The 12,681-nt window shown below is 39.3% G+C and overlaps 2 protein-coding genes across 2 annotated transcripts; one reads left to right on the forward strand and one right to left on the reverse strand.

Annotated features, from left to right (window-relative positions):
- Window positions 1–129: 129 nt before the first annotated feature.
- LOC128669987 (uncharacterized protein) lies at window positions 130–1,718 on the reverse strand. Its single transcript, XM_053745285.2, has 2 exons — window positions 969–1,718; window positions 130–837 (listed from the first exon to the last, which is right to left on the reverse strand). The coding sequence occupies exons 1-2, from the start codon at window positions 1,574–1,576 to the stop codon at window positions 342–344; spliced, it is 1,104 nt and encodes a 367-aa protein (XP_053601260.1). The 5' UTR covers window positions 1,577–1,718; the 3' UTR covers window positions 130–341.
- A 216-nt stretch (window positions 1,719–1,934) lies between these two features.
- LOC128670437 (zinc finger protein Xfin-like) lies at window positions 1,935–12,493 on the forward strand. Its single transcript, XM_053746096.1, has 7 exons — window positions 1,935–2,076; window positions 2,196–2,358; window positions 3,739–3,871; window positions 4,122–5,253; window positions 5,576–6,260; window positions 6,838–6,999; window positions 7,460–12,493. Exons 2-7 carry the CDS (start codon window positions 2,239–2,241, stop codon window positions 10,145–10,147), a joined length of 4,920 nt encoding a protein of 1,639 aa, XP_053602071.1. The 5' UTR covers window positions 1,935–2,076; window positions 2,196–2,238; the 3' UTR covers window positions 10,148–12,493.
- Window positions 12,494–12,681: the final 188 nt, after the last annotated feature.

Raw genomic sequence — 12,681 nt, forward strand, 5'->3', positions numbered from 1 at the left:
TAGGTAGAATGCCTACCTATCAATTCCATGAAATAAACAGATAAAATTTACTACCTACTTTTCTTACTGAACTTCTCTATTGCTCTATTTGTTCCGTTCGGCTTCTATTTGTTCGGCTTATTTGTTCTGTGGGCTTATTATTGTTTGTTCGGCATTACTACCACTGCATCTTCGTATCGAACGCGAAGATATAGCGATGTATGTAAATTATCTTTGAATACCCCAAATCAGAATAAAATAAGCCAGACCTAGTAATATATTCTTATATTTTTCACTATGTTATTGAATAAATATAAAATCGTCACTTTGTTAGGTGCAGCACAAAAGGATTCCTGAAAAATTTATGTCACCGTTGTAAGCACCGTTGTCCATGGTCCACATAATACCTTAGAATTAATATTACATTCATAAGCCTTTTTGAAATAAGGGACTGTTGAATATAAACTAGGATTGAACCCAAGCTGCCCATATTTATTACATCCTGAAGTCCACACACTATTGTCTTCAAGAATAATAGCTGTATGTCTGGACCCACAGGCAAAATCTTTTACATTTAAATTAACAATTTCTTCATTACAATCATTAAAAACATCTACTACTGTAGGTAGCATAGTGGTAGTTAATATATCAGAAACAGTTTGTTCTTTTCCTTTATTATTTCTTATTCCTAATTGGCCAATATCATTCCAGCCCCACACATACAAGTCCCCAAATTCACTAAGGGCTGCGGAATGCCAACCTCCAGCACAAATTTTAACAATTCTTATACCAGCCAGAGCCTCAACCTCTGTAGGTGTATCTAAGTTGTCCAAATCACCATGTCCCAACTGAAGTCTCCTGAAAACACAAGCAAATAACTTATATCCAAGTTCATCATTGATGTTTTTATAAAGCAAACATACATCTAGTTCTCTGTATCTATTGTGGTTGTGGTGCATATTTTATTGAGTTAAAGATGGGAAACAAACCTTCCATTGCCCCAAGTATAAACTCTTCCAGCATCAGTAAGAAGCATGAAATGTTCAAAACCACAATCTATATCACATATTGACCCCAAGCAATTCTCTGTATTCACCAAGCCAGGCAGCATCCCAATGTATACTGTCCCACTGTATGTGAGACACATGAAGTTGTCACCTTTTGCTTTTACACTTCTGATGTCACAGTTTTCCTTCCTTCTCTTTGAGCTAGAATCAACAGGTGCCTCACTAAATTTGATTTCCTTAACACCATCATTTTCATCCATTATCCATAATTTCCCTAATTTCTTTTCCACAAATAACAGGCTATAATCATTGCCCGCAACCAGTAGGCTGTGTTCTTCACAAATGTTAAATTCTTTAGGTATAACTACTTTGGTAAATTGTTTTCGTCCTCCCCATATTCCTGATATATAAAATGAATCATTAGTCTTGTAAATGTTATAAGACCAATTGATTTCGACTATTTCTGTATTTTTTGTGATAGTACCCAAATCTTCTGTTGGAATACGTAGAGGTACATCACGAAAATGGGTCACAATAACATCATTTGTACACCACTGGTTAAATAAATTGTTTCCTGCGATTATCCACATTGTGATTTTCCAAAATTACACACAAGTTATTAAAACAAAAACATTTTTCTTCAAACCCAACTCAGTAGGTAGGGTATTTATCCGGTTGTTGTTTGACAAACACTACAACAACAATGCTACTACAGCATCAAACAGCTGATGAAATGAATATGTCAATTTGTTTTAGTGATGTGATAAATCGATTGTTATCGCATATTTCTATCGATATAATTTCAATCAGGAACTTCAAGAAAAGTTCAAATCGGTTCAACGTTTTGTTTATGTTGTCGAATAAAAATATAATAGTTTAAAATATTTAATTCTGTAAATTATATATCACAATAAAATATGATTCACTTGTTTTACATCCAATAATAAAATAAGTTATGATAAAATGTTTCCACAAGGTATAAATCAAATTAAAGACATTTTCCTTGGTTAGTAAATAAAAGGAAACGATACTAAACGCACTTTATCATTTTGATCGCAACTCATGAAGATGGAGTTCGCCGGTTTTCAAGGTAAATTTTAGTAAATTATGCTGCTACCTTTTCAGTACTTTACGCATGATTACCTTGTGGCGATCGTTAACGCTTTTAATATATAACTATTTTATGGCAATTTTTCGTATATCCTGCAGATGTGATTATAAAGTGATATGAAGTTTAGGAGAAGAAATCAATATGGCTCTCAAATTGGGAAAATGCAGGCTCTGCCTGAAGCTGGGCGACTTTTACTCAATATTTACCGTGGACAATGCCCTACAGTTGGCGGAAATGGTGATGGAATGCACGAGAGTCAAGGTAAATACTATTTACACTGTGTGCGATATTTGTATCAGTTTAATGAAAATGCCTTTAAAAGTTCGACACTTCATATTTTTGATTGAGCACTACAAGTGGATCCGATTTCTAGTAATTACTTACCTTACAAAATTCGTTGAAGAAATTAATGTAAGTTATGAAAAAATAAATGAGGTTAAAACATATCAACATCATGATTTGAATAACTTGTGTGAAGTGGGAAATTTTAGCTTGAAACAAAACTAAAAAAAAGCCAAAGGTACAATTATGTGGTCTAGCCTACTTAATTGGCAAGGTATCAGACTATTTATACACAATCCAAACTCATCTGCCACGCCACAATTGCCACATAAACATGTTCAGGATTATAAAAACCTGAAACATTCTTGAAATGCCTTTGTTGAATAGTATTTTTTTTTGCATTTTTAAACTTATTTTAATATCAAATAATCCTAGTAATATTATAAATGTGGATGTTTGCATGTGAGTGACTGTGTGGGGAAGTTTGTAAATCACTCAAATAGAAAGAAACAAAGATTTTTATTTGGTACATATAAATAACACTTTTAAAAAACCTACAGTAATGCACCAAAATGGATTACGCCCAGCATTGGCTCTTAGCGTGTACCAGGATGCTGGTCTTATATGAATACCAAAATACAAAATAAAAGTTAAAACTAAAGTAGGAGGAAAAGTGGAAGTACTGGTTGGATTTTGATAATATTTGGTACAATACATATAGCTATACATATAGCTTGGAACAGCATATAGAGTACTTTTTATTCTGAAATTTTCACAACTTTTGTCACAACAATGACACAATCATTTCTACATGAATAAAATAATAGGATTTATATGAACAAACAAACTATTTAGTGATAAACCTTGGATCCAGTTAATGTTAGACTGATATCATCTATTTATCTATAGGCAGAAGAAAGTACCATATTTTACTTTGCAGTATGTGTACTGTGTAACAAGGAGGAAGACTTGATACACGTCTTGCTGGAATGTGGTTGATATTCTGCCCCATGCAATATATTTTTAACCAAAATGCCTGTGTGTAATTGATTGCTGAACATAGTGTCGAGCAGTTCATTATCACAGGTGGCTAAATCCATTTATATCTTGTCGACAAGCATTATGAAAGCTAGATAACTTTATATTAGAGATCCCCCATGAGGCTGACATAGTCACAAAAAACTTGTAAAACTTTTTGCAAGGCGCCTAGTGCCGCCACTGATAATACTGGGCTTTCCTTTGTATATTTCTGTCAGTTTTCATTTTGGTGTATGTATTGACAAGAAATTGAAGCATTTCATGCATATTTGGTAATGGGATATTATAGCACATTTATACAGTTTCATTTCCATATTTAAGGTATATGAAGGCGATGGATTGCCAGACAAAATCTGTACCGAGTGTGTGCAGAAGCTAAGTAGCGCTTACATATTTAAGCAGCAGTGCGAGAGAGCTGATCAAGAACTGAGGAGGAACTATGTCCCACCACCAGGTATGTACTTTAATATTGAACAATAATCAAATAGAAATGAATTATCTTTAAAACCAATCTATTCTTCTAGTACATAAGCGCCAAATAGGCTTACGCGCCAAACATGGCTGGAATTCACGTCGCGATAGAAATGGAGTAAAGGTTGTAAGTGACGAAAGTGAAAGACGAACCATTTATTCTGGCGTTTTGCGATGTTTGCGTGTGTGTATAACATGTATTTGGCGCTTTACATCTGAAATATTTTTCTCAGGCTTCAGTATCACCCCACCACCGCCTAACAGACAGAGCAGTGACTCTGCTTTCTCGACACATACCGACACCTCCAACCAGCTGTCCAAGCCGCCGTCCTCCGCCGACCAGACTCCCAACAACAGGGGTCGCAAACGCAGCCGTAGTCGCAGCATCGACGCCGCCTCTGTCGGCTCTCGAACACAAGACCTCCCCGCCAAACGCGTCCAAGAACTCAAAAACTCGCACAAAAAAAGACCTAGAGTTGACTCTCCTAACACATCCTATGCCGATTCCGACTATGAATACGACAATAGCGCCTCGCAATTCTCTATGGAAACCGATTCGGATGAACCACTGTTGGGTCCCTATAAATGTACAAAATGTGACAAGGTTTTCACGAAAATACGTAGTCGCGCGTCTCACATGCGCATTCATACTCGAGAAGCGTTAGGACAGAACGCAGTCGTAGACATACCTAGAGATGACTATGTGGATGAGCCAACAGGTGATGACTATGTGGACACATCTAGAGGTGAGGACGCTCTCGACGACGAGGACAAGTTGAGCTGTGAGAAGTGCGACAAAACATTCAAGTTGAAAATCATGCTGAAGCGACACATGTCCACATGCACCGGGAGACCGCCGCCTCCGACGGTGTCGCCACAGAAAGAGCTGCTGATATCTCTCCAGCCGATCGACCAAGTGCCGGTGGGGAAACTCGTGTGTGACATCTGCACGGCGAGGTTCAAGACGTTGGACAGTCTGAGGAAGCACATGCGGGTGATCCACGCCGCCGTGCCGAAGATCGATACGATAGTGCTGCCGAAAAACCCCGTGGCGATACCTTGCATGTTCTGTCGGAAGATCTTCGATGATTATTTCCTGCACACGGAACATTTCAACAAGTGTCCTGAGAAAAGGCCTGTGACGAGTTACGAGTGTCCGATGTGTGACAAGTCGATATCTCGTATTCAGAACTACCTGAGCCACTTGCGGGGCAGCCACTTCGAGCAGAAGCTGCCGGTGCGCGAGCAGCAGCCGGAGTTCGCGTGCCGCCTGTGCCCCAAGAAGCTGGCCTCGCAGGACCTGCTCGTGTCGCATCTGGCCGCACACATGTCCACCATTGATAACGAAAATGACGATAATTCCAGGTTAGTTCAATATTTATTTTATTTCTTTATTGATTGTAAAACGGGCAGCTTGTTGCAGCTAATGCGTCTATATCAGGCAGCGCGTCAATTCGCTTCATAGAGTCACTTCCCTAATATTAATTGACTAGCATACTAAACATGATTTATGTCTAGTGGTAGTTTAGTATCAGCATAGACTTAATATAACATAGTGGAACATGTATACAATATTTTACATTTTGCTAAAAGACCCTGAAAATAAATGTCGTATACTATATTTGGGCCGTAATACTACTACTTTTCATATCACGTAATTAAAAAAGTCTGTTTCTTAATCATCCAGGGCCAGCACAGCAGATGACGCGGTCTCAGACACCAGCTACCAGGGCTACATGCCTCACGGGCCCAACAAGTGTCCCTATTGCATCAAATCCTTCTCATACAAAAAGGTCCTCGACAACCATATCGTCAAAGTTCATTCCAATGTCCCGGAACTGCCTTTAGAAGTCAAAGTGGAAGTCCCGCCCGATAAGAATCCTTCAACAAGTTTACTAACAGAAAAATACGCAGCAAGCGATTCGGAATCTAGTCAAGAGGAAGCGGAGGACCTCACCTGCGATATTTGCGAGAAGATGTTCTCCTACAAGCGGCTGCTGCTGCAGCACAAACGCACCAAACACAACATGAGCTCCGGACACAAGCGAGCGAAGATAAATCTCAAAGACTGTTCTGTGCGTTGCCTCATTTGCGACGTGGAGATGAAAGTCAGCGCCGTTAATGAGCACAATCAGAAGCATATTACTGCCAACATAAAGCCGAGGAACCTGTACACGTGTGCGCAGTGTGGAGAGAAGTTCAAGGCGTGCAGCGGTCTAGCGAACCACATCAAGCTGATCCACCGCTTGAAGCAGGTGCCGAAGCCGAAGGTGCCGAAGCTGCAGGGGGGGTCGGAGCTGGCGGATTTTTGCGAGGTCGTTGTGACGAAGACGGAGCCCCTGGACGACATCCAGAATCACAACGGCACGGAGGTAAGCTATGAATCACATTATCTATTAAAAATAACTGAATTTGCGTATAATTACTGAATAAAACGCTTTGCGTAGTTTTAAAGATCTAAAAATACATAAGGACAGACAAACAGCAGGAAACGACTTTGTTTTGTATTATGTCGTTGATAACTGCTGTAACAGTCGCGCGTCGCGAAAGTCCGGAAATACAAAGTTATGACTTTACCAGTAAACTTATTGTTTTAAAGAGTAATATGACGCATTTATGAATTATACTTGTACCCTGTTATTGTACATAGAACGTAATATATTTTAGCTTAAAGTAAGTATACTTTAGCACAAGTCTCTAATTTACTTGGGGGCTAATTCAATCTGTGTGATTTGTAACTATATTTATTTGACAACGGTCCCGGTTCGACCCCACCGGTCATGGAAAATGATCTTTTTCTGATTGGCCCGGGTCTTGGATGTTTATATATAAAATATGGTATAGTTGAGTTAGTATCACACAAGTCTCGAACTTACTTTGGGGCTAGCTCAATCTGTGTGATTTGTTCTAATATTTATTTATTTTATTTATTTATTGATACGGTGTCAGGTTCCGTCGACCGCGGCGCCACTAATCAACCTGAGCGGGTTCACGTGCCCCATCTGCGGTAAGACGCTGGGCACGCTCATCTCGCTCAAGAGGCACGTCAACTGGCACTCCAACGTCGGCAACAACATCGAGAGCAAGGTCGAGTGCTTCGTTTGTAAAGAGGTGAGGCGATTGGGGAATTTTGATTTAAACAGGATAAGTTCAATTTAGGCACTGATTAGTACAGGTCCAAGTATTTCTATTTAACACCTGATAGATACATAAATCAAAATACGAAGTGGGCTTAATGTGCATTGATTGCTTCCATGCTGGTCTGGGAGTGAAAGAGAAACATGGAATACGTCATCCTGCTCAGATTGTAAAAGCCAGTCAAGGCTAGGCTAGGCTTTAATTACTATTTATCTCAACTCCACTAATAAGCCTGTCATATCGCAACTTTCGGCTCTGTCTACCCCATAAAGAATAAATATATAATAAATATTCTTTCAGTTTTTTTTGAAGGTTGTCTTGTACAGAATGCTTTTAGCATAAATTTAACTCCTCGTACGAATTTGGTAAATTAAGTAGAATTTAATAAATAAAAATATTTTAACAGTATTCGATAAAGCTTCGTTTGTTCCAGACATTCCGCTTCAAACGTCACTACAGACTGCACATGAGCTTGCACTACAAGGACCCCAACATCGACCCGAAACACCTGACGTGTACCATCTGCAATCGCAAGAGTAAACATCTGCGCGCCGCCCTCGCTCACATGAACTTCCACAAGCAAACCCGATTCCAAAACAAAGACTACCAGTGCTCCATCTGCAAGCGAGTCTTCCAATACAGAAAAGTGTACCTCTCCCACATGGCGATCCACTACAAGCGAGGTGAAAGCATCCAGAACACTGTTGTCGGCGACATCTTACCTGAAAACGCGGACAAAACCGCCTTCGATGGAAGCCATACTTGCCATTTGTGCGGAAAGGTCTGCGACTCTGAAACCTCACTCAAATGTCACGTCACCTGGCACAAGTCCAAAACGTCGCTCTTCGGTAATAGACACGAATGTCATATCTGTCAAGTCCAGTTCACCAATAAGAGAAGATTAGAATATCACATTCGAGAACATTATGAGGATGAAAACGGTCCGTACAAGTGCACTATTTGCGGGAAAGGCTACATCGACGAGGAATATTTCAAACGGCATCTCAAAGGGCATAATTTTGATAATCAGTGTCACAAAAAGAGGATAGAGAAATTGAGAAAAGACAAGGTGAAGTGCCCCATTTGTACTCGGTTCTATCCGGATCTGCTGCATTTGATTAGGCATATTAAACGGACGCATCCGGAAAGTAAGATGATTAAAAACGATCCTGACGCGCCTCCGCCCATGTACTATTCGTGCAAGTTGTGCGCCAAAGTGTTCGTGGACCAGCGCCGGCTGCAGTGCCACGAGGAAGCTCACCTGAGGAAGCCAGAGTTCTTCAAATGCAAGTTCTGCGGCAAGAAAACGATATCCCTCAAAAGCCACAGGATCCACATCAAGGGGCATTTGACGACCAAGTTCCTGGACAATCCGCTGAAATGCACGCAATGCGACGACATGTTTATCAAGGGCTACGACCTGCACCACCACCTGCGCGACGCCCACAACATCGAGGAGACCTGGATCGCGGACCGCAATGAGCAGGCTCTGACCGGCCCGCTCAAGGACCTGCAGTGTTCCGTGTGTCTCAAGATCTTGGCCAGCAAGGGGAACTACGAGCGCCATCTCGATTACCACAACTCTCTGCGGTGCAACTATTGCTTCGACTATTTCAGCTCCCTGCGGTTCTTGGAGGGGCATCTGGCATTCAGTTGCGATAAGAAGAAGTTGATAGGCGACACCGAGCCCCATCCGAGGAAAATCAAATGCAACGTTTGCTACAAAGCTTTCCACTTGCAAGTCAAGTTGGACTGCCACTTGCGAACTCAGCACGACATCAAAGTCAACAAGGAGGCTTCCTCTGAAAGAAAAGACTTTGTGTGTGATTATTGCTTCAAGGTGTTCGAGAACGAGTATTGCTTGAACACTCACAAAATCTACCACCGCGTCATCGGATATTACGGCTGCATCTACTGTAACAGGAAATTCAACACGTTGACGTTGTATCGGAAGCATAAGAATCACCACTTCTCGCAACTGAATGTCGACAATCCTACCAAATGCGAACATTGCGACGAGACCTTCGTGGCCTTCCGCGAGATGATCAGCCACATGAAGGAAGTCCACAACGACGACAAGGAGTGGGTGACGATGCCCAAGGAAGTCATAGAAGAGGAATGCCCCATCTGCAAGAAAGTTTTCTATAATCTGCACCGCCACTTGGATTATCACGAGGAAAATAGGTGTAAGAAGTGCGGGGAATACTTCTACTCGCGGACGGACTACGACAACCATTTGTGCAGCATTGAGAGTGATGACGAGACCGCAGAGAGATGCGACGGGAGTTTGGAGTCGCAGTACCAAGAGTGTACCTTCTGCTTCAAGCCGATAACGCGGGTCAGTTCAGAGTTGAAGCATGTGAAGATACACAGGGGCTCGGGCTCCATATCCTGCCGCTTCTGCCCGCACAAGTTCAAAACGATGGACGCTTTCAACATCCACGCATTCTCGCACCGAAGTAGGAAATACAATAAGAAGCCAATAAAGTGCCGGAAATGCAACGAGCATTTCGTGAAATATGGGCCGTTCATTAAGCACATGAAAACAGTGCACAAGTCCACTCAGAAGATGCATTACCGGGCCATCGTGAAGGCGGAGCCCTGCGTGGTGTGTGGCGAAGACTTCCCCAATCTGCACAACCACTACCGGGCGCATCTGCAGAACCAATGCCAGAACTGTAAGAAGTACTTCACCTCTTCCAAACTGTTTTCGCGTCACCAGTGTGACGTGGAAGACGCCGATCCTTCTAAAGTGTTCACGTGCGATGAGAATCTCCTAGTCCTTATAAACACGTACATTCCCAAAGACGAAAAAGATGACGAGAAATACTACGGCCACGACGACCCGAACGAAGAAGAAGACGAACAAGAGGAAACTAGAGATTATATAAATTCGAGTGATATAAAGACGATTGTCGAGAGCCAAGACGAGGAGAGTCAAGAGGCGCCTGCGGTGGCGCCCGATCCGGACGAAAGGAGTCTCCACTTGATGGCGCAGTCGCCGATCATATCGGATGTCCTCTCGCTCTATCAGAACCAACAGGACGACGACGTCGTCCATCTCACTGATGACGACTCCATGGACATCGATGTCAGTATTCCTGTTATAACTATTGATTAAAAGAATAGAAAAATATTGAGTTGGGCTCAAATAGAAAGGTAACGTATACAGTGTCTATAATAAATACTAAACTATTTAAAGTATGACATTAAAATCACGTGACACAAGTTGATCGTAAATTAGAACAAGCACCACAATTATTTAGTTCATCAAAAACAAAACAATAGTTTAATTGCGGCAATTAATAGTACTTCAATAGTTGACACTTCTGTATGTGGAGGCTAGTACATAAGGTTTTAGAGCAACATCTTGATAACAAATATCGCTTTGTTGAGATTGCCCACACACATAAAGGTTTCAACTATGTCTCAGTGAACTCATACCTTAAAGCATTTTCTACGAAAATTTTGCTAAATCACTATTTAGAAAATCTAAACAAGTTTAAGATGATAAGTGGTACCTAGTTAATATTTCCTACATCCTAGAATTGTATTGATCTTACCAATTTTTAGTATATGTGGCCGTCCAAATCAAAAGTGACCTTACGGCGCCCGGCACTTACGCCTTTATTGCCGTTGTTTGTTTTTTTATTCGAACAAAGGCAATAAATAAATAATAAATAAAAGTGCCAGCTGCCATAAGGTCCTTTTTGATTTGAACAACCACATATTGTGGTGTTTAGTAATTACTGATGTGAAGTTACTAATATTTGCCCTAGATGTAAGAATACCTAAAAGGTACTGGAATTTTACAGGATAAAATTTGTAACGGCATTTATTTTATTGGAATATTTTTGATGAAAAATATTGTATTGAAATCGACAAAATTATGATAAGTGTGTATGAATGTTTATGGACCATTCTATGTGAAATGTTTTTGTGGCCACATTGTTATAATTTATTTTTTTGATACAAAAATAAATGAAGAAATATCTTACGATTTGGTTACTAGAAATTACCATTACTATGACGTAATAATTATTTGGGGAGCAGTAGGACAATTTCTATTGTAAACAAGGTATATTTAATATCGCCCAATTATTTTATAAAACATACTATATGGAGCTGTACATATTTAGACACTACCGGCTATAAAGCTGCCATGTATATATTTTAAGGCCATTTATATGTTAAGTGTAAAATGAAGCATGTTTTCGTATTCAGAATTTATATAAAATTATCATCGTGTTTTTTTTTTCATTAAGTGATTCTTTCAAGTGGCCAGTGATATATATTTTTAGTTTCTTTTTTTGTTGATTAATGTAAGCGAAAACATTCGAGTATTTCTAAGGATCTGGAATACTAGTCGATAAGCTAGTGATTGGCGTTGATTTTGTTCATAAATAGAGGTGAGTAATTATTCAAATGTTTTTTTCAATGTTTCTTCATTTTTGGTTTTAAGAATATCACCTAGCATAAATACATTTGTATAAATACAATACTACGATGTGAATCGCGTACTAGTTTTTATTAGTAAAGTTGAAGATTAGCTTAGTACTTATCATTTGATTTATTTACTCACCTGCTCATCGCAAATCGTGTAAGAAATTATGATATTGATAGTTTACGTAAGTAGCAAACAATTTATTATTTAATGAAACGTTAGTGCGTATGGATAGATATCTTTAATATTCTGATTCGTAGGTATTTTTAATAATAATAAATTATAACTTCAGAAATTCAATTCATCGTCTAAAAATGCCCAGGAAAAAATAGAATTAATATTTTGGCATGTAAGGGAAGAAAATCGCATTTTTTAAACGTTGTAAATAGTATATGATTGTATTACCATTCCGATAAGTGTGTTTGAAAGCGCTATAACAGCTATTATAAAGGTCAGTTCGAAACAATGCAAGGCCGCCATATATGAAAACTATAATTTGGATATAAATGTCGATCCTTGTCCCTTCTGTTAATATTTGCTCGTGAAGTTTATTCTTATTGCACATAGGCCGTAATGCTAGTTTGCAATTCGATATCAACTATACTTTTCGCAGTTGGACGCAGTGAACCAATCACATTGCGGTGTGGTTGTCGTCGCGTCAAGGCCATACTGTGATTGGTTCTGTGCGTTTTATTGCGAAGTTTCGACAAACTATGTAGAATTGCGATTTCTCGTACAGTCGACCGGTAGGTAATTGACTGTACTATGCGTTCAGATTTATTATTTTCATTGTATTTATAGTTAATTTACCAAAGTAGGCAATTGCAGCAATGTTTTAACCTGAATACGTGTAATATGTTTGGTTAATTTTGAGTTATTCTACCTTTTTATTGTCCATTATGATTTGCTTATTATATGTAATGTTGCTACATTTTTATTTTGACATTCTTTGTCTTGGGACTAATTTTATTTTCTAATTAATGTCGTTGTTGAAAATAGAAAATAAAAAGATAATTATAAGCATTTTTTGTTTTTCATTTGGTACATTTACTGAAATCATTTATTTAATTATCTTTATCAGAATTAAAGAAATAAAAAATCTAACTTGATGGACACTACCCTATTAGTTTCCTAATAGTGTAACTAATGCCAAGTGTCATACAAGCGCAATATATTTTTGTTTTTAGCTTGATGAAAATTACCCTAAGTGA

Source organism: Plodia interpunctella, chromosome 5 (genome assembly GCF_027563975.2).
Source record: "Plodia interpunctella isolate USDA-ARS_2022_Savannah chromosome 5, ilPloInte3.2, whole genome shotgun sequence".
In the NCBI taxonomy this organism is placed as follows: Eukaryota; Metazoa; Arthropoda; class Insecta; order Lepidoptera; family Pyralidae; genus Plodia; species Plodia interpunctella.